The 27,978-nt window shown below is 40.8% G+C and overlaps 1 protein-coding gene across 1 annotated transcript in view; it reads right to left on the bottom strand.

Annotated features, from left to right (window-relative positions):
• Window positions 1–27,978, bottom strand: part of FAT1 (FAT atypical cadherin 1) — a gene marked incomplete in the record, with an annotated part of 1,563,619 nt that overhangs the window by 207,264 nt on the left and 1,328,377 nt on the right. The window contains 3 exon segments of the mRNA XM_044062507.1: window positions 9,700–9,837; window positions 10,736–10,950; window positions 12,380–12,769. Coding sequence (XP_043918442.1) covers window positions 9,700–9,837; window positions 10,736–10,950; window positions 12,380–12,769 — 743 coding nt within the window.

The following is a 27,978-nucleotide window of genomic DNA, read 5'->3' as shown; positions in this document are numbered from 1 at the left end:
TTAATAGGCATGATCTCCCTTTGAGAAATCCAAACTGAGTAGGGTCAAGTGTTTGGAGATTACCTATATCTTTACTGAGAAGGTCCATGATGATTCACTCCATGACCTTGCAGTTAAATCTAGTCAGGTTAATAGGTCTACAGTTGCCGAAGCCAGTGAAAGCACCACCTCTGTGCAAGGGAATAACTGTGGCCATTTTCCATTCAGCTAGGATGAAGCCGGTGCTTAAGACTATGATAGAAAAGTGTACCCAGTGGTGTTGCTAATTCTTGTTGGAGCCCAAATAAGCAGCAGCCTGGGATTTTATCAGGTCCTACAGATGCTGTGTTTTTGGCCTTATAGAGAGCATTAACAACCTGCTCTTTAGTGAGCCAATGTCGGAATGTCATGGAGTATGTACGGCAGGGTCAGGAGAGTGAAGTTTTCACAGAACCTGTCGACCAACAGGTTGGCTATGTCCACAGGGTCAGTATATGTGATATTATTAACTACCAGTTCGGCACAAGGTTACAGATGTAATTACAGAATGCTTTATGGTTGTTACTTAGTTGAGGAAGCAAATATGGATTCATAGTTTGTTTGGAGGACTTCACAAGAAGTCTCATTCGCTTGTTTAAGCTGAGGAGGAAGTGTTTCCAGTTTAGGGCTCGCTCCCTCTTACTCAGACAGCCATTTCTTTCTCTTATTGTAATAAGAGGACTATAACTGTTAATGGCAGTTGTCCACCAGGCAGGTTTGCTCTTCCTTGAGGAGCTTGTTTAGGTTCTATCAGGTATGGCCAAGTTAATGCAGTTGTACAGGTGTTTGTATAAAGCATTGGTGTAAAACTCGGCACAGCTTCCAGTTCTATCGGGGAGGGGGGGGGGGTGCAGTGAAGCTATTTATACCATCCCGTAAGAGGGTATAATCTGCTTTAGAGAAGTTTTTTTGGTTTACTTGCTGCTGGGGGTGGGGATTAAGTGTGAGAGTTACTTCGAATAAGAATGATTTGTGGTCAGATCTCACCAGGGAATCTCTTCACAGTGTGGGGTGCTACAGTGGTCCCCCATATTGGTAAGCATCAGCTCCAGGATGTTGGCACCCCTTGTGGGGGTGTCAACCAGCTGGTCCAGAGCACTGAATTAAAGTTGAGGAACCTTCGGGCAAGTGAGTTTGGGCATGAGTAATTTACCCAGTCAATGGATGAGTAGTTAAAAATCGCCCAAAACCATGGTGTTCGGATGTATCTTGAGAGACTCAAGTAGATCCAAATAGGCAGAGTGGATGTCCTGATTCATGGAGGGGGTCCTGTAGCTGGCAATGACTTGAATAAGTGTCCTACCAACAGTTAATTGTACCTGAAGTATCTCCATGGAATCATTCTGTTTAATTAATCTGGAAGTGTATTTTTCTTTAATGAATATTGATGCACAGTCTCCTTTAGTTTTCATGCCTTTAGTTTGTGGTCTGAATGTGTGGAAGGAGGTGTAACCCAGTATGGCTGGGGTGCTCTCCACAGCCTTGAACCAGGTCTCTGTGACTGCATAAATGTATGCATCTTCCAATGTGAGGACTGCTTTCAGTGAGGGCAGTTTCATAAGACTCTTAGCGTTTAGCAGCATAACCTTGAGGTTGTTTTTAGATGGAGGAGTTTTTATGTTGGAAATTTTGTCCTTGAGACACTGCCTAAAAAGGCACTATGGGGGTGGCAAAAGCCTTAGCCAGTAGCTGAAATCCCCGGGGTAACAGATGAAGATCAAAGATCATCTCTGGCAAAGTATTGAGGTTTGTCTATCATGTCATCCTAGGCTGACAGATACTGGATCCCCTTAGAATGACATCAGAAACTAAGCCAATAATTGAAGTCAATCATTTTCTGTTTGTATTGAGGCATCATCCTAGGTGAAAGTAAAATGCTGTTTAAGGCTAGGGGCATACCTGCCTGAGACACATACTCAGAACTCAGTCAAGTCTCTCTTCATATAGCCAAGAGCAGTACACGTCTCAAGTCACTCACACCAACATGAACTATGATGGACTCATAACAGTACCTGTTGTTGAGAGAGTAGAGTGCATGTGTGATACGGTGTATACTGGCACTTGACATACAGCTGACCATGACCTTTTCCTTATCCTGCCTGGTGAGAAGGTCATCTGTGTGTCTCACGATGGAATCAATTTTGACTAATATGTTTAATTTTGTGTTTTGCCTCAAGGGCTTGACAGGTGAGACACTGGTGCATGGACTATTGTGTTCTGCAGAGGATGAATGTGTAGCGAGCTTGCGTTTGGAGGTCTCTGGTGTTTAGGTATGCTTCTGGTGAGGACCTCCGCATATGCAAGTATGTGTGATGTGGGTTTGGGTGGAGTAGGATGAGGTGTGCATGCTGACAACCCACACATTGTCATATGTACTGACTTGTGTAAGAGTGCATGAATTCAAGGTTCTTAATACAGTTGCAGTTCTCACATGTTGAGTTTTGACTAATCACTGTGTGTTTGTCAATAAGGACAACTCAGAATAGCTTCAACACAATTCCTTCCATACTTTAATTTTGCACTATACCTGGGAACACTTATGACTGCAAGGTACTCAAAAATGTGTGCGCTAATTTTTTAATCAGAACTGTATTAAACAATCAATTCCTATCACACTTCAAACTGAACACTTTACAAGTTCTATAAAATAGTCAAATGAATGTTACAATAATTAAAACTGTTCACATGCAGCTAAAAACATAGCAGAAAAATAATATTTGCCTTTGTTTACTGGGAAAATCTGACTAGGTATTACCCATTTTCAATGGGGGCCTGGGGAGAAATGCTCTATTTATTTACATTGCATTATACTTACTTCCCGTTAAACACAGTGTAGTTACGTTTCTATTTACATTTATATACATACAGTAGTTACATTTACACATGCTATGAGTTTACAGCGATAGAAGCTACAAGCCCACGTGCAACTTACTGGATTGTACAGGCAGCAGTTATGTACAAAAAATAGTTGTGCCATTATTGTGAGAGGTTAAGAGTATTCCTTTTAAGGAGAATATCTGGAGAGTATTGTACGGTGAAGCACAAAGCTTAACCTTGCGATGAGCATATGCAGGACGAGGATCAGTTAAGATGTCATTTAAGCAGCGGTTTAAAACTATTGAGTTTGTCTGACATTTGACTTATTTGTGAGCAGCAAGAATTTGTTACTAGAATGTATGTCCCTTGCTGGACAGTTGGGCAGCAACAAGTTTTGTAGTGCAGGGCATATTTCTGGATGATGAATGAGTTTGTTTGCTGTAGTTAGCCGCAAATATGTTAGGTAGTTGTGCAGTTCAAGCCAGTTTAATTGCTTAAAGCTATGAGAGTGGTGGGTCCTATGAGGAAGATTGATAGCACGAGGCAAGTTTCTTTGAGTATTGCTTAAAAGTTTGTTAGAACAAGAGTGGAGTATAAAAGAGAGTTTGCAATAAGACAGTGGTGGCTAGAGTTTTTCTTGCAGTATCTGTAAGGAATCCATTGATCCTATAAAGGCAGCCTAGTTTCTGGTGTGTAGATTTAAAGGTGTACAGTATAATATGCTGGTCACATTTGAGACTGTCATCTATTATAATGCCTAGAAATTTACTGTGAGTTACAATTTCAATGACAATTGCTGACTTTATGATAAAAGATTGCTTTTGATTTTGGAAACTTTTTGAGGTAAAAAAAAATAACTTTTGGGTAATGTCTTGGAGCTTATTTACTGTTGAGGCTGCTCATGTTAATGTTGAGTCATCTGCATACCGAACTAAGCTAGCATGTGAGATGGGTAACTAGGAAACCACAACAAGGAGTACTGTGATATTCCTGTTGAGGAGAGCTGAATGACCAGTTGCTGGTGTGAGACAGTATCAAATGCATTGGATAAGTCTAAGAATAGGGTGGACACAAGCAGACCATTGTTTCTATGTTGATTTATTACACTGGTAAAATGCAGTACAGCAGTAGTGTTGCTGCACTGGGGCCTAAAGCCATGTAACTGACAGTGGGCTATTACAGGTTAGGTATTTCATCAGCTCCACATGAATGCATTTCTCTAATGTTTTGGAGAGGGGGGATAGAATCACTATTGTTCTGAAGTTATTAAATTAGTAGATGTGCCACGTTTGTGCAGTGGTATGATGTACGATTTTTTCCACAGTGATGGGCCAAATCTTTCTGCTATGGGCTTATTAATTAGTATGGGCACAGGGAAGGCTATGACCTCTGTGGCCATTTTTAGGTAGTCTGATGGCAGTTGGTCTACAGCTATGGAAGTAATTTTTAGTTTAAGCAGCAAACTCATTATGAGCGAGGTGGGCACTGAACTAAAACTGAAGAGCTGTAGGTGGTTTTAGTTGGACAGGGGTAGATGGTGGGGGGGCAGATGTATTAGTGTCCAAGACAGATAATACTGACTGTATAATGTAGGAATTAAACTGTGTGGGGATACAGTCTCTCATATTGTCTGTTTTTGGATAGAGAGTGGTGGTCTTACCAGGCTGGAGTAGTTTTAATGATAACCAAAGAAAGTTTTTGGTTGTTCTGATGTTTGTCTTGTAGGCTGGTATAGTATATGTTTGCTTGCCACGTTTGATATGGAGTTTTGCAAGGTTTCTAATATGTCTAAATTGCTGGAAGGCATTTCTAGTTCTACTTTTATACCAATTGTTCCAGGATTTATCCCTTTTTACCATGAGTTTTTTTTTTTTGTTCCTTTTGTTAACCATGGTGCGGGGATGTACCCTTTTATTATGTACTGATGGTAGATTATTTAAGGTCTGTAAGAATATGCTACTAAAGAGTTATGCAGCAGTATCTAGTGGCACTGATCCAAGTACATTCCAGTTATATTATTTTAGTGTTTCAATGAAAATATCTGCTGAAATTGGTTGTATTTCATATCTGATTATAGATATGTTTAACTACATTATGGTGAGTTCTAATGGCATACATTGGTATGGGGTAACTTATGCTGAGAGATAGAATACTTTTGTTAGTTTGTCTGGTTTGTTTGCAAGAACCCAGTCTAATGTTAGCATTGCCCTGAAGTTTTACTGATTCTAGTTGGTGTGGGTATTAATTGTCTGAAGTTGTATAAATTTATGGATTCAGTGGGGATGGTAGAATTTATGAATTGCTAGTCTACATTTAAATCTCTAGTTTCATGGTTAATTTATTGGGAAAGCCAACACAGGATGTTTTCAGCAGTTCCAATATTACTCCCTGGTAGTATATAAACAGCTGTTAAACACAATTTTCCTACTGTTGAGTTGTAGAAGTTCGGAATTGTTAAATCTGGGCATCCCTCTTTTTAATTTCTCCAAGTCTTTTGGGTCTTTAATACCATGATGGGAATGGACCCCATTGCTAAGTCAACGTATGATTAAACTTCATGAAACTAGTATTGTTTCAGTCTCTGACATTAGCCAAAAGTGCTCTTCACAGCACCTGCAATGTGCCCAGTATTGTCTCCCTCTGCAATTCATACGGAGCTGCATGTAATCTGTAACATATTTAAGTACGATTGTACATTCTTTTTTATAAGACCTGTTGCTCCTACTACTACTGAAACTGTCTGGGTATCTTTCTTCCACACTGCCCTCGTTTCTGCCTGCAAATCCTGGTATTTTATGACTTTGTGTAGCTGTATGCAAGACACTATAGTCACTGGGTGTGGCAATTTTAATGGTCAATACTACTTTTATCTTCCTTTGATGGCATCTATTTTTTGAACTGTTGGTAATGGGTGATCCCATGTGATATAAACATCATTTTCTATAATGTTTTGTGGCTCATGTTTCCAATGTTTTTCAGTTACTTCAAAATTATGTTTGCACAATCCCCAATGCAACAGTCTTGTCATATCATGACTTAGTATATCACAACCAGCAACAAGATACATTACGGTTTCCAATTTTACAAAACCTACATGGTCTGTTTCTCCCACATGTTCAATGGACTCTAAACAAATGTGTATGTAGTCCACTATCTTGGGCCACCAACATTCGCCTTTCATGTTTTAAATTTACCTCTCCTTAACCATTCCTGCATTCAATCGTTATCAACATGAGGGTGTTCCAAGAGTTTTCTATACTTGCAACTATACTTATGCATTTTCCACATTTCCTGCCTTCTCACCTGATCCTTCACCTTATATTCTTTATTTTGTTTTTTGGCACATTCGGTTGTTGCCTGATATTTACCTACTTCTGGTTTGGTTTCCATTCCCACTTGACACCAATATGGTTCTGCTAAAAAAAGCAGGGGAGTCATCTTAGACTTACTCTCCTCACGTTTTAAATCTTTCACTACATTTGGGCCTTGTGAGGTCAGCAGATATATATGCAGTCCTAAGACTGCATCTATACACACATTCAATTTCGAGGAGGCCCATATCTCCTTCAGAACGGGGACTATATAGTTTTGGTATACACTGATTTTCAGAAGTCATTTGATAAGCATGAAGCATCCTTCTTGCTTTCCTGTCCAAATGATCCAACACCTTTTGGGGCCAGTCAATCACTCCACAACTAATTCAAAACAGGAAGAGCAAATTGGTTTATCACTTGGACTTTGTTCCTAGATGTCAGCGCTGTTTTCAAGTTGTCAGTTGCTAGTCTGCATTTAAGTCTCCAAGTATTATAGTTTCATGGTTAATTTGTTGGTCTAGCCAGTACATGATGCCTTCAGCAGTATCAAAGTAATATTCCCTGGTGGGACATATATTGCTGTTAAACATAGTTTTCCTATTGTTGATTTTTAGGAGTGCTATTACAAATTCAGCATTGTTAAACTTGGATATTTCCTGTGGGAGTAACATGATGGTTAGGCAATTTCTTCGGATGATGGCAACACCACCTACATGCTTGTTTTTGTCTGTCATGCCTGAGTATATTATATCCTGGGGGTGGTCCAACTATCCCCCATTTCTTTTTCAGGTAGGTTTTACTAGCTATAACTACATCAGGAGTGTTATGTGGCAAGGTAGCATATAGGTCATGGATTTTACTGCGCATACTTCTTAGATTTGTATTTACTAAGATGAGCTGCTTTCTGCTGACAGGTATTAAGGTGACTGGTTTATTTTGAGGTTGGAAGTGATGGCTGTATGAACACTGGGACCTAGGTTGGGGTACATATCTCTAATTTTGTTAACTGATATTTTACATAGGTAAGAGTGTGGCCAGTTATATACTGGTCTTGGTTTGGTATTTGGTCATAAATTTGGAGACTTAGTTTTGAGATATTTATAGAAAAATGAATCAGATGTGGTTTGTTTGTAGAGACAGGGTATTATAAAGAAAGACAGGCTGGGCAGATGTTGATATTCTTTGTGAGGAATGGTTGAGGTCCTAATTGTTTGAAGGAGGTGGATTTGATGATGAAGGCTAGTAGAATTAGAATCAGGGGCATCTTATTTAACTTGGGCTTCATCTTTGCTGCAAATTAGGATTACAAAATGTTAAGAGGGTACTGGGATGGTTGAAGAAATGTGTGATGGTTACAGGGGGCAAGGAGTACTAAAGTCTGAAACAGTCTTTGGTGGTAAACTAGAGTGGGTGTTACTATTAGGAGTAATTTTACTGATTGTATTGGACTGAGGAATAGGTGGGTGGTGCTATGGAAGTATAAAAGTAGAACAAGAGGGATGGGTGGGAACTGGGGGTAATGTAGGGCAGCAGAGTGAGCTCGTGCAATAGCGAGGGTGAATGAAGCGGGTTGAAAACTTGGCAAGGAGACAGAAAAAATAATCCATGACTAATGTCCTGAGACAGATGCATAAAAGGAACAATGCAGTTTAAAAGGCCTGTGTGCCAGTAGATGAATGTCTTGATTTTGTTGCTCTAAGACAGTTTTAGTAGCAGAGTTAGTCCAATATCACCTTGACCTGACTTCTTCTTTCGGCTTTTTCCGCAGTTAGGGGTCACCACAGCAGATCACCTGTCCGCTCATGATTAGCAGTGGAGTTTTACGGTGCCGAGGTGCCAGCCCAGCACCCAACCTTCCACAGAAGGCACATGCATGCACACACTCAAATCTAGGGCTAATTTGGAGTGTCCAATCCACCTACAGCATGTCTTTGGGATGTGGGAGGAAACCGGAGCACCTGGAGGAAACCCACGTGACCACAGCGAGGACATGCAGACTCCGCACAGAAGGCACCCCAGCCGAGAATCGAACTAGAGAACCTCTTGCTGTGAGGTGGCAAATCTAATCACTGCACCACCGTGGCCGCCCCATCACCTTGACCTGACTAATGATTATATATAATAGTAAAAAACTGCACTTAACTGGTTGAACAACTGTGTAATGGCAAGAACGCTTCTGTGGACTTTAAATGCAAAGTCCAAAGGCTACTTCTCACTCCCAAAGATCATCAAAACAATGAGAAAAGGTACACCTGAATGCAGGACTGCAGTTCTGGAGAAATACTGGCTCAAAACTGAAAATGGTTACACAAGCATCTGGGGTAAAGGAAAAATAAACTTTAGGAAAGGAGACAATGGACTACTAAAAACAATCACTGGAGCACGGCTGAAGAAGAAAGTACCAAATGGAGTTCTGTGGGATAAGAAAATGGAGCTATTATAGTGAACAAAGTTCTTTGTTTTAGGCTGACGTGTATAACTTACATAAAAACATAGTGCACAAGCGGATTGTCAAACGTCAGACTTCACTTTTGCATACATACAGATTTGCTGAAGACTCTATACAAAATAAAAACACACCAAAGAAACAGTTGAGTGCACTGTACACATACCAGCTCAGAGCTGAACTGTCATGGGCAAGGAGAAATAAAGGAAGGAAGACCAAAGGTGACCTCCTTGAAGGCATGCAGTTCCAGTGAAAAAAGGGCATGAGGATATAAATAATGGGAGTAGCAAGTCTAGAAGTGGTGAAGAAAATATAAGAGAAAGAAATAGCTTCAATAAGAGCAGTAAGAGTAGATGTCAGTGTCTGTTAGGAAGTGCACAGTAAAAGCTAACCAGCAGGATGTCTGTGGAGGAGGACTTGTCTTCAGACTTATCACTTTGCAGGCTAAAATACATGCAGAAAAGACTGGATACCCTTAACACAAAGCACAAAGGCATAGATGGTACAAAGTGTGTCCAAAATAAATGGTGGTTAGATTCAGTGGTCTCAAGACTGCCTTTTGGAAGAGCCTGCTGTGTTGTGTGCTTTAGGGATGTTTCCAGTGAACTTAAGGCACAAGGACAGAGATGGTACAAAGTTTGCCCAAAATAAATGGTGGGCGGACTGTGTGGTCTGCCTTTTGGATGAGCCTGCTGTGTGCATGTTTTACGGATATTTCCAGTGAACCCTGTAACTCCTTTGCACCCTGCAAGAGAGAAGGAAGGAATGAATGATGTTGAGAATGTGAAAAGAAAGGGTTAACTGGCTTGTGGCATCGCTTTTTGATCCTTTGATGTCGGCTCTTCCTACCACTGTGAAACAGAACTCACCAAGCAATGGACTGTTCACCCACTAATAGGGAATATGAGCTGGGTTTAGGCTGTTGTGAGACATGTGTTGTGACAGTAATCCTGCTCAGTATGAGAGGAAGCGCAGGTTCAGACATGACACCATCAACAGTCACAGAAATTCACAAAAAACATATCCTGTCTTAATATAACATTAAACAGTAACTGTAAATATGGTTACATTAATATTTTAAGTCTGTGATTATAACTTACATACCTTCTCTCTGTCAAGATGTTTGGCCACCTTCACATCTCCTTTAACTGCATCAATGGTAAATGCATCCCCCTGATTGCCATTAACAACTGAATAGTGAATATGACTGTTAGAAGGTCCATCAGCATCTTCTGCCATGACCTGCAGACAAACCAAACCACATTAACATTTAAAAGATGATTCATTTGTTAACTAGGTTAGTCCAGCTGTTTCATGGCTGTCCAAGTGTCTTAGATTGCAACTTTAAGAAATGTTCTTTTTCTGTGCAACTTCTAGCAACTTTTAATCTACGCATCATAACCAGTAAGCACTATATAAGCTCTTTTTAACAACTTCATCAAATGACAATATTTCACACTTGTCCAAGTGTTATCAAATACCGCATCACTCAATGCACAGCAATGTTTTTGTAATACCTGGTCTACAGCAAAGATCAAATTGTCTATACCTTAGCAATTTTCATGCATTTCTAGAAAGCTTGTGAATGTTAACTTACTCTCCGTATGTGTTAAATCATGTCACAATAACACCTGTAAGTATAAATGGTAGAGTTACGTCATGTGAATCAACCCTATGTGAGTCAAGCTTCCTGTTATATTCATGCTACCAAACCATCTGTTCAGTGTATGTGCTTGGATCTCAGGCCTACATCACTTCTAGAAACATCCAGTGAATAGTGTATGAGGCAATTTATCATGCAAGAAAAAAATAAAATGATTAACTGTAACTGAACAACCTAGGATTAGTTGAAATTTTATCTGTATGTGTACTACAGTCTAGGAGCTTGTTCTGAAAATCTTGCCACTTTACTTGTAAGTCAACCATATAAAAATACTGTATCCAACTGTGTAAAGCAAAAACTATGAACACACTTTTCAATCCAAAACTGAAATATGAATTCAGCTACAGATCTTGTATAAACTACCACTGTTTACTCATGCTGCTATGTAACAATTTCCATACTTCTGTACAGAAAGCAAGTTCTCAATTGTTCTGATATTACAGAAAAATAATTATGCTCGACTGACGTTACACTTACAGTGATAACTGGTTGTCCCAGGGCAGCATCTTCGCCAACTACTGCAGCATACATATCTTGGCTGAAAACAGGTGTGTTGTCATTGATATCGGTTACATTGATGCTTACTGTGGCGACATCGCTCAGTGAAGGTGTGCCACCATCTCTAGCCTCTACTGTTAAATAATATTCTTGGGAATCCTCATAATCTAAGTTTGCAAGCACAAATATAGAACCTAGAGAGAAAAAACTCAATGAATAATGTCTTAAATGCAGAACGTAAACAATAAAACAAAAACGTTGGCAAATAAATTATTTAAACTCTGTATGTTATACAGTTTCACTGTAACGGAAGCAAGGTCCAAAGAGCATCATAGGGCACTGCAAATACTGCTGTCAGTTGCTAGATATCATGGAGTTAAACAGCAGGAAACGAATCCTCAGAATCAAGCTAAAAGTAGCTGCTAATGTTGGTGGTGGTCGGGGAATGGGAGACTGAATTCACATATGCTCCTGCACAGCTTCAGGATAGTATATAAATTTTACTCAAACACTCCTCCCCATATCCATAAATTGCTAACCTCCTTCTAACCCATATGCCCATTTCTTTTCCCCATCCCTATCACACTTACCAGCTCTATCCCTGCATGTCATGTTCCACTACATACTAATGCTCTTTATAAAACATAGTATCATCAAAAACTACAATCTCCTCTACAGACTCTATAACCTATTTACTTTACTTGTGAAAACTCCATTTTTACAATAGTCACATGACAACATCTTAATATATTACCCACATATCCCTTTCTAGAACATGTTTACATTAAATTTTAGTACATATTATGTTTGACATTTTAAAGTAAAACATTTAAATGCTTTCTTATGCCTGCCTTTGGCCTAGTATCATGGCTAAAAAAAGGTTAATTCGACCATCTATAAATAAAGCCTAAATATGCCCAACAGTATGTATAAAAAGCCAGATGAACCTGTTGCACTGATGAAAGAGAAGCTCAGACAGCAGTCAAACACAGCATACAGGGACACTCTGATCGACATGCTGGAGTACACAACATACGGTTGAGATGAGGAAGGAATAATGGAAGAGGGGCTAGAACTCAGCAAAACAGATGGCATTAAGTGCAATGGAGAAAAGGAAAAAAAAAAACACTACAGAATATACAACGGAAAGGGGAAGGCCAAAATACCTACAGCAAGAGCTGCAGAAAACCAAATCAAAATAACTGAGATAGGGAATCTGACAGAGGCAATCCTTGAAATGACAGGACTGGGATAGACACTTAATAAGGGAATTGATCATCTGGATGTTAATGGAACACATTTATTCCAGTAGCATCCATCTGCAAGTCAGTTCTCATTTGTGATACCACATGTTACGGTTATTTTTAGGAGAACTGGTACTTCAATTTGGTACTCTTAAATGGCAGCCGAAGAGCATCTCAAATTAGGAAGGGGAAGGTCATCAGAAAACAGCAGCCACCATACAGCACAGTTCACAAAAATGTTCTTCTACAGCAACAATCTCCTGAAATTGCTGATATCAATCTAGTACTGTTGATAATACCTTTAGCGAATAGAAATTTTAATTGGGAAAACTCTACAGTGCTTAAACATATGAAATGTGTTTGGTACACCTAACCTTACCTGTATTTAAATCAATGCTGAATTTGCCATGTTCATTTCCAGTGATGATAGAATATGTTATCTCTGCATTAGTTTCAATGTCTCTGCTTGCAGCATAGACCTGAAGAATCTCTGTTCCAATGGCAACATCCTCTGAAACTGCGGCAGTATATTCCCTGTGTTCAAACACTGGTGGATTGTCATTGATGTCCAAGACGGCCACAGTGATGCTACATTCTGATGATAGTTTGCGAGATGATCCTTGATCTGTTGCCCTCACAGTCAGTGTGTACACTGACTGTGTTTCACGGTCTAATGGCTTCTCTAAAGTAATGATGCCAGAGAGCTTATCAATAGAGAAATGTCCATCTGCTGAATCCACAAATGAATAAAAGATTTTCTGGTTCAAATCTAAAGAGAAAGAGAGCACCAAAAATTAGATAATTTAAAATGCAATGTACATTTCAATTTTCAAGTAGACTTTGTTAAGGAAGCAGCATGGCTGAACCCAATCCCATCCCCAATGATATTGGGGGGGGGGGGGGGGCAGACGAAGTATGGACTCCAGGTTGGAAAACAATGATCAACAAAGAGATTTATCAAAGGTGCTGGTGTTTTTTCTTAAAAACTATAAAATAAGTGCCAATTTTTAGCAATAGCCACAATCTACCTAAGGAAAAACCTGAAATACATGCACTCTGAAGTGAATCACTACACAGAAGAGATGCAAAATTGTCATTCAACTTCAGACCAGTGACAAGTGGAGTACCACAGGGTTCAATCCTAGGTCCTCTCCTGTACGGTATCTACTTCTCTGAAGTACAGGCTAACACAGAAGGTCTTTGGCTAACAAAGTTTGCAGATGACTGCAAACTAGGAGCCATAATCAGAACTCCTAACGATGTGGACATCCTACAAAAGGGCCTCACTGAGACAGATGCCTGGTGTCAAAGCCATGCCCTCAAGCTCAATGCCAAAAAGTGCACTGTCATCCCTTTTGGTAAAAACTCTGTACCTGTGAACTACCACATAGGCGGTAGTCTACTTAACACTGAAAGTGTGATAAGAAACTTTGGGACACAGGTGGACAGTAGTCTCTCCTTTGATAATCACATCGCCACAGTAGTCAGGAAATACTTCTACATGGCACACCTCATCACAAAAGGTTTCTCGTCCAGGAAAAAAAGAGTTCATTGTTCCCCTCTACTCATCACTCATTAGACCCATTATAGAGTACAACGCCCGTTTTGGTATGTACCTCACAAGACATCTACAACTGGAAAGGCCACAGAAATAACTCACAAAGATGATTACCGGCCTCAAACGGATGCCCTACGCAGACAGTCTCAAAAAACTCCAGCTTTACTCTGTCGCATATCGCCTACTCAGAGGTGATATCTGCCTAACATACAAAGCTATGTCAAACCCGAGCTGTTGGACATGCTCCACGTAAAGAAATCCCAATCCCTCTGAGCTATACTCTCTAGGGACCTAAACCTCGTCACCACAATAAACAGAACATGCTGGAGGGATAGATTCCTGTCCCAGAGACTTCCCATACTCTGGAACAAACTGCCTATCTATATCAAACAAAGCTCCTCATTAGTACTCCAAGAAAAATCTTGATGATTGGAAGGGAGATAGGAAATTCACCCCGGGGATCACTTCTGTGGCTCTGCTTGTCAGCGACACAGGAAAATAATTTTCTTGGTTGGCAAAAGCCAGGGTACCACTTGGCTGGGCTTATACAGGCCCTAGGGCCAATAGCCTAGTACCTACCTATGAACCTTAGACTGTAAAATTTCACTGTAGTACAGGGAGACAGGTATCAGTAGAAAAGGTCTTCTCCTCAATTATCCATCATTAACTGGCAGCAAACACTTGCCATTATATGACATTCAACTCAAATGTAAGCATTTAATTAGGATACCATCTTTTAAAAAATCTCACAGTACTTCAACAAATGACTTTTAAGCAAGGAATATAAAATTGGTGGCAGTATGCATCCTTTGGGAAATGTAAGAGGCCAACACTTTTTTACTTAAAGATGATACATTAGAAATGCTAAGAACAACAATTAAACAATCAGGAAGTGTTCAAAACACTGTACACTATGCCCCAACAGAGTGCCCAAAGGGTGAAATGTACAATAAATAAAAGGAGATTCATTGGGCAAAACTCGGTACAAGTGTGATTGAAAAAAGATGTGCATCACTGCAAAAAATGTAAATATCCAATCAAAATGTTCTGCAGATCATACACCAAGGTTTAAGCAGTTAATCACAGTATAAAGGACACAGTTTAACATAATTAAAAAAAAAATAACAGTTTAGCATAATTAAAAAAATAACTGCTAACATAATTATACATTACTGTCCAATCATGCTCTACAGCAAACTAAACTATACAGGTGGGCTTACTTATTATTCAAACTGAAATAATGGTTAAGAGGTGTTTACCTCAGACACAAGGTACAGGATTTGATTCTAGTGAAGCATGGCTAGGTTTAAAGACCTCTTGGGTTGTTGGCTTAGTAATCATCTATGAGGTTTTCAGTGTCTGTTTTCCCTAACCAACACAGACCCTTTACAATAATGAAAATGATTCAATAACTCATGGAATACATTTGGGTTGCACGGCTAGGCTTATAAAGACCCTAGTGACCATTAGCCTAGTATCAACCTAAGAAGCTCTAAAATGTGCTGGCCATCTGGACAACAAAGTCAGTGACCCTAATGAAAACCCAGCCATAGCCCCGAAAATAAATCATTAAACGCAAAGAATTACAAATCCCTGTGACTACTGAAAAAGAGAAATAACAGTCTGCCATCTTTGCCCTGATATGTCCACCTTTAATAAACAAATAAAAAATAAAATAACCTCCCTATGATCTGTAACCAAAAAGCATCCCTCCTGTGCATACAGCAAGAATACAGTACTGAGATAAAGAAGTGCCAGAAAATGCAGTCATCAGATGTAATCTGCAAGTGTCTGCACATGCACTGACATACATCTGCATGGTACATCTGTAATCCATACTGGGCATATATAACCAAGAGTGGCACATCTTGATGCAGTTTATGATAACACTGCATAATCAGACCATATAAAGAAACTCCACATAGTTAAATAAAACATCTGCCCACCAATTACACTACAGACAAACTGTATACACAGATTTTCACATGAACAGTGAACTGTAAAGCAGTTAAAACAGACTTGCACCACAGATATGAGAGAGCGAAAAAAATAAATCCATTAAAATAATGGTATTATGTCTGCAAGTGATTAGTTCTGATTCACCCACAGCTGACTGTTTCGTCATCCGGGTTCTGACCTCATAACAAGCACACAGCACCCACTGGTAAACCACGTGCTACCCATAACCAAATATGGTGCACTGCTAAATTTGTATTTTGTGTACAAGATAACTATATCCTAAACACAGTTCCTCTTCCCACGGTTAAGTTTTCCTCCTGGAGAAATTATTCCTACACTGCCAAACATAAAGCAAGAATTGGCTACTTAATTTCTCTTCTTTTGTATTTCTGTGTTATTTAGCTTCCTCAGTAGGGTGAGTTTGGATGAAATCTCAATAGTTTCTTAAGGAATTTGTTTCACTGATTTTTTATATCATACCACCAACTGCATTTTTAAGATTTTTTAGCCCATGGGAAAAACATGTAACAAGCCTTTCTCTTTTTCTGCATAATGTCTTTCATTTACATCTCTGACTTTTTTCATTCCCACTGAGACCATAAATTTATCAAGTCTTTGGAAATTTCACAACTCTTAGTTGAAAAAATGGATTCCACTAACAAACAGTGAATGAAAGCAATTCCTCTTAACTGATTTCTAACCTCCCAAAAAGTCCAGTCTAGGTTCTATCTTGCATCAGTAGATGAAAAAAGTTTTATTACAGCCTGCTAAAAACATGTCAAAGAACACAAACTTGGAAGTTGCAACATTCTGTCCAGAGGTTCTAAAAGTAAACAATGATTCAAAGTATTAATATGGGTAAATGGAAATATCCTGCAGGAAACGGTATAGCATTATAGTCGCATCTTCAATGAAATGATGAGACTTGGCAAAAAGGATCAGTATGCCCACCATTATCATGTTTTCAATAAAAAAATATTAATCATGCTAGGGACATTGTATGGGACATCAAAACAAGTTAATATATATTAAAGTTTCTGTCTATAAAGGCCCTTTAATGTTTAATACTCATGCAAAATGCATGACGTCAGTTTTAGTCGCAAAAGGTCCAATATGCCCTATAAGCAGCACTGACAAAACAGCAACTTTCTCTGCTGATGTACCAAAACTTAATTCAGACTGGCTGCACTACACAGAATGAAACAAGATATGATGTTTTAATCTCTTCAATAACTCGGAAAAAGTAATTTAAAATTAGCATAATTAAGCAGCACGTTCTACCACCACGCCCGCTATCTCTATATTTACACGGCACTGGGAGGATGATGGATTGTGCTTGTATGTAGAGGATCCTTCATGAACATTATGTATGGAAGGACTCCCTTACTGGCACATGTGATGTGAGCAGCATTGCTTGTGACACACTGTTCATATGGATGGAGGAAATATGTCTTATGCAACATACTACTACAAATTGTATAGTAGGTCAGGATTCTTCAAAAATCTTTGTGCGGCCTACCACGGAACCAAATGCCTTTTTGTGGTCACAGATGGGTGATCATCATTGTTTGGAATAAGTCCACTGAAAATTAATAAAAAATTCCATTCTGCAAGAACATAACACTTGTAGGCTAAGCTTTTTGACTAGCATAGCTATACATATAGATTCATCATATGGAATTGATGGCTGCCATTCAAAGCATTTTATAATAAAGGACTGTGTACTACTCTGGGTTAACATTTATAAAAGTACAAAAATAGTGTCATGAAAATGCATTATTTGCTACAGTTAACAAGTCAATGGACTACATTTTTCACAAATTGTTCCAATTCTGTGGAACAAGCTACCAGATGTTATAACAGAATCTCCCTTTCAGAGGTAGTTAAGGAAGCTTCAGTTCACTAAATGTGAAGTAATATATATGAAAATAGCAAAACACAACACAGCCACCAAAGTTCCCAAACTCGCTTGTCCTGTATAAAATAAATGTCCAAAATTCCTACAGAAACACCAGGACTTGGAGACTGCTGCAGGACCCAATACAAGCAAATTTCAATGAACACAAGCGCTTTTGTGGGCAACCCCACTTCATCAGATGTTAGTATAAAATAAAAAAAACATACCCCTCTCATTTATACAAATCCCCTTGAATCACATGACTTAAAACATGCATTATTTGCTACAGTTAAGTCAATAGACTACATTTTTTACAAATTGTTGCAATTCTGTGGAACAAGCTACCAGTTGTTATAACAGAATCTCCCTTTCAGAGGTAGTTAAGGAAGCTTCAGCTCAGCAATTGTGAAGTAATATTATATGAAATAGTCCAATCTGTGTGGGTCAGTAGATCAGATCATGGTAATTATAGCAATATGATCCAATCTGAAAAGAAGTTAGGTGAATACTAGACAGGCAAAAGTTACATAAAAAGGATAGTGCAATTGATAGGATCACAGGTTCATAGGCAAGTACTAGGCTAGCTGCCCTTGCAGGCCGTAATTAAGCCTAGCCAATGTCCCTTTTTGTGCTTGAAATAACCTATCTCATTTGGTTTTAGATTGTCCTTACCCATCCCATGGGCAATTATCTCTAATGAGGACAACTGGGATCATACTATAGACAATATGAAGGGACCCATGCATGGGATAAAGCATTTCCATTTAGGATCTTTTAAAATAGTTGTCGAGAGTATCCTAAAATTTATAAATGGTACTAATTGTTATTGGTTATTATAAGGTTTGTAAAGTGGAGAAACTGCTGAACTGTTGGGAGATTTCTGTGCAGGCATAAAGCCCACCACTTCTTTAGACAACATCTATTTCACTGTTTACTTTCAAGCACTATCTTGATAGTCAGCTTTTACAAATACATCAGAATAAGGTTAAAGCAGACTATTTTCAAAATATGCAAGCAGGGAGACTGTTCTACATCTATAAATAGCATAAATACCTTACTAATACTTTAAATAGTGATCACAAGACTGTGCTACAAAAAAGGACTCAAGTCCACTTTTTGCACTAGCATAACTAGCAAAATACTGTTGCTTTAACCAAAAAAGGGTGATGATGTGGTAATTTAATCATGGCACAGAAGGAAGAAGCCCAGACTGTGACTCAGTCAACTACAGTACAAGCAACAGACCCCAGAGAGGGGGAAACAAAGTACATGAGGGTTGTGAACATTCAGAAAGCACATAGAGAAATGGTTATATTCCTCTGTTGGAGACTAGAGAAACTACTTCCTTTGTTCACAGTTGGCATCATAGGAGATTACTAGGCCATCGACCCAGAGGTCATTTTAAGACTAGCCATTTCAACCCAATGAAATACCATAGAGGTACTAGTCAATACCAAAGATTGCATTTAGTGATGACTGCCCATGTCCAGGAGGGTTGTGGGCCCTATCCCCAGTAAGAATTTACAGTGGCCCATCCACTCATCCAGGTTCCTCCTGAATAGTGTCATAGAGGTGCTCTGTTTTACATGAATTGGCAGTCTGTAACAAAGACGTGGCAGTCGCTGGGAGATAAACCTGTCCCTCCAACATGTCCTATTTAAGTCGCAGGCTGTATTTAAGTCCTTGGAACGGGTGGCCCTATTCCCAATTGATGTCCTCCTATTCTCATGTTGCAGTATTCTAAACTTGAGGGAATCCTCCACCTGAGGCAACACGAACGTCCGGCCCATATACAAAAGCTTAGCCTTGCTGCTGTATGGTGCGTGGGATGTCACACGTAGGGTACCACCATAAACAGTGGGCCATAAATGTGACGTCTGCATGCAGAGACCTAAGAACTTCTCTGCACCAGCTGAACGTCAGCTCGCTCATTCTGCTCCATGCCAGTGTCTTCTAAAAGACAAGGACCCTGTTGGAGAAAATTTTCTATTCCGGTTGCTATTTGTTATTCCTTTAGCTGATTCTATCCATGTCATCTAGAAAGGGAAAATGCAAGTGCAGATGTCAAATCCCACACAAACACAGCCACGACCTCTGCCTCTTATTTAGGGCCTACCCACAGCTACAAACCATGTTCCATTTGCTAGTTTGTCCATAAAACTCTGCGCAGCCATCTCGCAGCCTTTAACTTACTCATAGAAAAACGTCTTAAGCATCTTGCTTTAGGTATGAAAGCGACTCCTGCAGTTTCAGCTGAGACACCTAGAAAGGAGGACAAGTTAGCTAGGCTGGAAAAAAAACCCTGTGCCTCTGGATTTGGACATCCCTCCAGCCACCGATCTAGGGGCTGTGGTACGTCTGATGGCTTTGGCGATTTCGGTGGGACCATGTTGGAAGCCACCCTAGTTTCTCCAGCCTGCATGTCCACACAGGTACCAGAGACATCAGCTCCTAATGTCGTGGGGGAACCAGGTTTGCCCGGATAGCTTTGGACAGCTTCCATCTCTGAGGAAAGCCCCTCTAATCCTCTGGTGTCCTCGAATCCTAGGCCTGTGCCTCCTCAGCCTGGACCAAAGCCCCCTTCTCTAAAAAATAAGCAGAAGTCTAAGCATTTTCTGCTCCTTCAGAAAGTATTCCTGATTGGCAGGCATTTTCTCAATGTATTTTCCAGGCCTTCATGGCCCTTAGGCCTACTTCATCTCAGACCACTTCTGGTCTGCCAGCTTCGAGTCCCAGGCCTGCTTCTTTAGGCCCATTGCCCCATGCACAGACACCTGAAGATTCATCATCTTCCTCTTCAGAAGAGTCCCTTTCTTATTCCTCACAACTGTCTTCTCCCTTAGGATATTGCTCTCCTGAAGAGGAGTCTCTAGAAGGCAATTCCCCACCTGAAGACAATTTCCAAAATGAAAAAGTACTTCAAATGGGATTCCACACAAATGACAGAAGTTCAAAAGAGATATTACAAGCTTCTACAGATGTAACCCCCCCCTCTCCCTCAGCCATTCCTCCATGATCCCAGCCTACTTGGATGCCTTTGCCTTGATGTCCAAGGCCCCAGATTCTGAACCACCAGCCCCTAAAGACCAGACAGGTTCTATAAAGTTCCTAATGAATTCAAATTCCTTAAAACCAAAACGCTCCTATGGCAGACCCTGCTGTTATTGCAGTCTCTCTAGATAAACAATCTGGACAGATTCACTCCTTTTCCTTGTCCCCTTCTGATAAAGACAGTAAGGTGATGGATAAGTTAAGGAAGAAAATGTACACATCTTCCACAATGGCCTTCAGAGCCATCAACTACCAAATGCATATGGTCAAACATGCCTTGAACCTGGTCTCAAGCTATGGATCAACTGACTTCTTTAGCAGAGTCTCCTACCAAGGCACAGGTGGCTTCCATCCTTTCATTAGCTGCACAGGTCACTAGATACTCTATAAAATGCAGCTATGATGCTGCAGAAGCTTCAGCCAGGTCAGCTGCCTCAACCTCAGTCCTCCGTAGGTACTGCTGGCTCAGGCTACAACCATTGCCTGATGATTTTAATAGCAAAATCATGGACACTCTGCTGGACAATAACCTTCTCTTTCTAAAGCAGTCAGCAGAACTGTTTAAAAACCTGCAGGAAAAAAGCAGAGAGCTGCTGGACCTTAAACACCTTTTTGTATCACTTGTGCCTACGTTTCATAGAAACTACCCTGCTAAACCCAGATCTGTCAGGAAGGCTTCCGCTCCACCTTCTACCAAACCCAGAAAAAGGTGCCAGAAAGCCTTCCTCATCCAGACCTGCCTCCTTTCAAACTACTCCAAGACCGCCTTTTTATGACAGGCCTAATAATGCATGACTGTCAGACCCTAACCCTCAATCTTCCCCTTTCTGCCCGCCTCTCTCACAGTCTTCCCCTGGGGCAACAGATTACCTCAGACAACTGGGTCTTAATGGTGAAAAAAGGATATTTTATGACCTGGAGGGAAAATACCACCTCCTTCAAAGGACCAAATTCATCTCTTCCCAAAAGTCATCCAAAATCTTGTAAGACAAGGTGCTATTCTTTCAGACACCTTTACTCAGAGGACGTGCTTTCTGTCCTGCAGGAGGCCAGGAAACCCACTACCAGGAGATCCTACCTATCCAAGTGGAAAAGATTCTCTAGTTGGTGTTTTCACATGCAACTAGATCCCTTTCAGGCAGATGTTCCTCTAGCTTTGTCCAATTTGTGTGAACTTCTTAAGTATGAACTTTCATATTCATCAGCGATCTCTGCTTGCTTACATCTCAATTCATCTTTGTTATCCAGATTAGAGGTAAAACTTTTCCCTAAGGGGGTACTTCAAATCAGGCCTCCAATGAAACCTATCCCTTCTCCTTGGGACCGGAACTTCATTCTAGAAAACCTTACCACTGTCCCCTTCAAGCCAGCAGCCTCAGCCATCTTGAAGATGTGCACTTGGAAAACAGGGCTTCTTGTAGCCCTAACTTTGACTAGATGGGTCTCAGAACTACAAGCACTCATGGCTATTCCAACATACCTGATATTTCATAAGGATATGGTCTCTCTTCATACAAACCCATCCCTTCATGCTTTAAATGGTCAATCCACTTACCCACATTCTTTTCTTCCACTCAAAATGAGAGTGAGAGAGCACTCCATTACCTTGATGTTCACAGACAACGTAGATTTTACCTAAATAAGACTAAGAGCATCAAAAAGTCTAACCAGTTGTTTGTATCCTTTCATCCCAGGGCTCTGGCGAAAGCTGTATCCAAACAAACAATATCTTTTTGGATTTCAAACACGGTTTCCTTTTGCTACTCCTTTCATGGAAAACACCTTCCTTACACTGTGAGGGGCCCACTCTGCCTGGGCTGTGGTCTCCTTAGGGGCCTTTTTCAAAGGATTAGATATAGCCACTATCCGAGGCAGCCACATGGTCTTCAGTCCACATATTCCCTAAACATTACAAGCTGGACAAATTTCCAGGGCTAGGGTGGGCTTTGCTAAAGCCATCCTGCATGGATTCATAGATTTCCTCCTCTTCCAACTACCATAACACAGGCTGAGCTTTGGTACTCTCCCTCATGTTTAGAATACTGCAACATGAGAACAGAAGAACATTAAATAGTTGTGTAAAATCTCACCATAAGCATAGATGTCCTTCCCTTCCATGTTGTAGTATTCCTCTCTCTCCCCTCTTACCACTTTTTAGGACCTCTGTTTTTTCTTCCATTTCTTCCTGTTCCTTATTTTCCCTCTCTGGATGGCATCCTGATCAGCTACCCTTACACTACTGTCGACTGGGGCATTCAGCTCTGAGGTTTGTGTGTGCGGATGTCATATTTATGGCCCACGGCTTATGGTACCTACTTGTGACGTCCCACACACCATACCAGCAGCCAGGCTAAGCTTTTGTCCATGTGCTGGACATTTGGGTCTCCTCAGGTGGAGGACCCCTCATGTTCAGAATATTGCAACATGGAAGAGAAGGACATCTATAGTTATGGCAAGATTTTACACAACTATTCTATTTACAGATATGCAGCAAGTTCATTAGGTTTGGTCTTGGGTTGCTCTGTAAGCTATACACAAGTCTCCCCTAAGAGGTCTGTAAGATACCAAGTAGAGTGACAGGGACTTTAGTCTGTCCGTGTAAGGCACATGCTGGAGGACCTTGATATTCTTTGTTAGAAACCTCCGAGGTCTAATTACTGTAGGTGCTTAGTACAGTACATAGCGAATGGAGCGTTATACACAATTATGGGCTGGAGTATACGGGGGGGTTATAACTTCTTTTGCTCTTGAGGCCATGCCTTTACTAATCAGGTGAGCTACGTGGAAAGTTTTCCTTACAATGGTAGACACGTGGTGGTTGAAGTTAAGGTTGCAGTCAACCTGTGAACCCAGATCCCTTACCACTTCATGGGTACCTATGGTATTATTGAATTGATAGTGTGAAGGGACACTGCTTGTGCCGAAGGGAATGATGATGCATTTCTTTGTATTAATTTTGAGACTGTGACTAATACACCAGTTACTGCTCTGTATGACACCATCTTGGAGTATACTGACATTATTGGAGTATTCAATAATTGCACCTAGTTTGCAGTCTGCAAATTTGGTAAGCCACAACCCTTTAGTTTTGACCTGAATGTCTGAGAAGTATATACCAAACAGTAGAGGGCCCAGCACTGACCCATGTGGCACTCTGCTGGTAACAGGTCTGCTGGTTGATGTGGAGTCACCCACTTTGACAGTGTGTTTCTGGTTTGTGAGACAGTTGGCAACTCATCTTACAACAAAGGGGTTTACATTCAGTTTGCTATGTTTGTTGGTAATGACTGAATGTGGGATTGTGCTGAAAGCCTCTACCAAGTCTAGGCATGATGAGTGCACAGATCTGCCCTCATCAATGGCTTTGGTCACACTTTCAAAGAAATCCACCAGACTTAACAGGCATGACTTGTCCTTCATGAAGTCGAACTGGATAGGATTTAGGGTTTGGAGGTCCCCTATGTCTTTATTTCTGAGGGCCATAATGATACATTCCATGGCCTTACAGATAAAGCTGGTCAGACTTATGGATCTGTAATTCCCTGGGTCTGTTGCTAGGCCACCTTTGTGGAGGGGAATTGTAGCTGTTCTCCATTCTGCAGGAATAAAGTCCGTGGTTAGGCTATGATTGAAAAGGGTACTTAGCGGTGACGCCAGTTCATGTTTTAGCCTGTTTAGAAGACAGCCTGGGATGTCTTTGCTTTGGACAGGGCTTTGAAGACCTCCTCTTTTGCAAAGGGGGGGGGGGTTCGGGGAGGGTTTATTGTAAGTTAGGAGGAGAAAGGGGAGCGAAATTTTCACCAAACCTATCTGCTAGCATGTTCGCTATGTCTGTGGAGTCAGTGTGTGACATACTGTTGGCTACCAGTTCTGCACATGCTTGGGTCCTACCCTTTAAGTTACATACATAGCTGTAAAAGGCTTTATAGCTATCCTTGGCAGTACTTGCTAGGTTTCTCTCAAAGGCGCTCTTGGAGGATTTAACAAGTTGTCTTATTTGCCTGTTAAGGCTGAGCAGGGTGCTTTTCCACTGTTGGGTCCTTGTCTTTGTTTTCTTGGACAGCAACATTTTGCATTCATTGTAGAGTTTGCTGATGCTGGAAGTCCACCATGGCAGCTTGATTTTACTTTGGGCTAGGGCTTTGATTCTATCTGGTACAGCAGAGTTTATACACTTATGCAAGTGACTGTACAGGGCTTTAGTGTAAGCTTCGGCGTAGTTATCATTTTCAGCTTGGGGTGGGGTTTGGAATGCATTAATACCCTCACCTAGGAGGGTATAGTTTGCCTTGGTGAAGTTTTTTAGTCCTATTTCACCCTTCATGAGTTCTGGTGTTAGTGTCAGTTCGAAGGTGACTGACTTGTGGTCAGTTTTAACTAATGAGTGTCGAACAGTTGCAGCAATGCACCTATTTGACATGATGGTGAGGACCAGATCTAGAATGTTTGTTCCTCTTGTTGGGGTTTGGACAATTTGCTCCAGGGCATTTGAATTTACAAAGTCAATGAACTTTTGTGCTAGCGAGTTTGGGCTAGAGTAGGTTTCCCAGTTGATAGTGGGATAACTGAAATCCCCCATAACCAGTGTGTTCGGTAAAATATGGATTGTCTTCAGTTTGGTTAAGTAGGCTTTGTGGGTGTCGTGACCCATGGAGGGGGATCTGTAACTGGCTAGGACTTGAATGGGGGTCTTACCCACAGTAACCTGGACCTGGAATAACTCCATGGAACTGTCCAGTATAACTAGACGTGAGGTGAATTTATCTCTAATACTGAATGAAACACAGCCTCCTTTGATTTTCACATGTTCATTTTGCAGTCTAAAGGTGTGGAAGGCATTGTAGCCTTGCAGGGCCAGGGTACTCTCTGAAGCCTTAAACCAGGTTTCTGTGACTATACAGACATCTACGTCTTTTAGTGACAGAAGTGCTTCCAGGGAGTGCAGTTTTTGGTTTATGCTCCTAGCATTTAGCAGGATGACCCTTATTTTGTTCTGATCGGTTAATTTCACATCAGTAATGTTGTTTTTGAGACCTTGCCTAAAAAAGGCACTATGGGGGAGGCAAGAACCTTTTTCCAGCAGCCGAAAGTCTAGGTGTGCCAGGTGCAGTCTCCAGCAAAGCAGTGAGGTTTGTTGACCATGGCTTCCCAGGCAGACAGGCACTGGATCCCCTTGGAATGACACCAATAACTAGACCAATTATTGAAATCAATCATTTTTTTGTTTATACTGTGGCATCATTCTAGGTGAGGGAAGTATGCTGCTCAAGGCTAGGGACATACCTGCCTGGGGGGGACACTCTGAAAGCTCGACCATGTCTCTTCTTCATATAGTCAAGTGAGATATGCCTCAGGTCATTCACACCAACATGAACTATGACAGAGTCATAACGATTCTTATTGCTGAGAGACCTGAGTGCATGCGTGACTTGTTGAATCTTGGCACCAGACAGGCAGCTGACCGTGATTTTCTCCAGTGATAAGAAAACTTGTTTTTGAGTGTTACGCCTTACAGGCTTGGTGGGTAGACAGTAGTGGTGGTGTGTGTCATGGGTGCTGTGGAGACTGTGATAGCTATAGCAGACTTGTGTTTTGGAAGTCTCTAGTGTTTCAGAAAATTTTTCAACAGAACCTCCGCGTATGTGGATTTCCATGTTTGATGCACACTATATATAACAGTAGTAGGACTATGTGAATATGTAGTGGTAGGTGAGTTGACAACCTTCTCTGTGCTGTTTTGAGTGAGAGAGAGCAAGGATTCTATATACTTTCTGTAAATACATCTCTCGCACTCTGTACTAGACTGTGTTATTAGTAGAGGACTGTGTGTACATGAGGCAATTGCTACACTGCCTGAAGAGACCCAAGTCAACAAGGCTGTCAGGAGAAACAACGGAAGTCTAACGTCCATAATGCTAGGTTGAAGACAATTGTCACTGGGGGTGGCTTTTCAGAAACTATCACAGAGGAGCTTGGGGAATGGATATTTCTGCCTGGGTTTTAAGGGAAAATTTGCTGAATTTAACTGTCTAGCTTTGGCGCACAATTGCATGGTAGTGTGTGGTGTTGTGCAACATGCAAACAAGTGGAAACCAGCTCAGATGTAGGGCCTAAATACAAGAAGCTAAAACTTGAAAAAAAAAAACAAAATTCAAAAGAACCAATGAGAATGGTTATTCCAGCCCTAGACTGGCCTCCCTTTACTAGTCAGGTGCGCCAATCAAACACAATTCTCTCACAAAAGTGTAGACTGGCCCCTTCCAATCCAAGATGGCCTGGAAAATGTGCTAAGAACAAACAAACCATTACTAACAGTTCCAGAAGCAGCAGGCCTGGATTTGGACTACGCCGCAGCTACTAGCTACCCTAGTTTCACTGGGGAACACTAGACAATATTTAACAGCAGAAAATAGCAGTGAGACAGGCAGCAGAGTTGCCTGCCTTTGTACATCCCTTGCAGAACTAGGGGGTTGCCCAGTGCCATCAACATGCTGCACACCCTACCTTCTTTAGTGCACCAGATTGTGTGTTTTTTGGGAAGGAAGGATAAGGTAAAAGACGTAACACTGATAAGAGCTGCCTCAGTGATGGTCCCTCCCAGTCAACTCTTGCTATTGTGCTTTGGAAACAAATGGATCAACTGACCAAGAGATGGTAGATGAACAGCAGGAAATGGGAGCAAATTGAAACAAAAAATAATGGACTTGAGCTGTTCTAACTATATTCTTTTCTTCATGTCTAATGCGGCAGAATTTCTTTTCTTTACCTTTCCTTCATGTAGCTGCATCTAGGAACTGAACAGCACAGGCAAGAATATTAAATGTCTGACAAGGACAGTAGAAACATCTCCCAAATAGGTTGCAACCTGATCTATTTAGTTAGCAATTAAGAAATATATACATGCAAGAAAGGACTGGCCTGTACAATGCACTGAAAATTGGAACCATTTACTTACTTTTTGATTAGGATGGTTACAATAGTTGCAGGTCTATTTCCAGGGAAAATCTACAAAGGTGTTTATAGAGGATCACTGGGCTAAGAGATTGGGCAATTGTTAATTTACTCTTCAGTAAGTGACATGGCATCTTTTATGTCCACTTAAGCTGCCACCATTACAGTTAACATGGTGGACTACCTTGCCAGAAAAACAGACCCTTCCGTCAGTGTGGTATCCATCAATGCTGGACTGCAGTACTAGACATGAATCCAAGCACCTCGTGAGGGGACAGAACCCAAAGAATTCAGGTCCTCCTTCCAAAGGTCAGAATGTCACTCATTACACCACTGACCATAATTTGAACCCTTCTACAGCCATACAGAAACCTAGCATAATCATCTTTTATGAATGTGCTTGGACTGATGACAACTAAAGTAGTGTAAATCACCTCTATACACTCACCAAGACAGAATGATGTACTAAAGGAATTTTCATTCACATTTTACTTTCTTCTATTTTTCAAATCTACACAAGCCTGTATACTCTAGCATAATATGACTACTATATTTACCAGCT

The sequence above is a fragment of the Protopterus annectens genome, chromosome 2.part1 (genome assembly GCF_019279795.1).
Source record: "Protopterus annectens isolate FY-2018-M chromosome 2.part1, PAN1.0, whole genome shotgun sequence".
NCBI lineage: Eukaryota > Metazoa > Chordata > Ceratodontiformes > Protopteridae > Protopterus > Protopterus annectens.
Note: the sequence above shows the minus strand (reverse complement) of the source record. Positions and strands in the feature narration are given on the sequence as shown.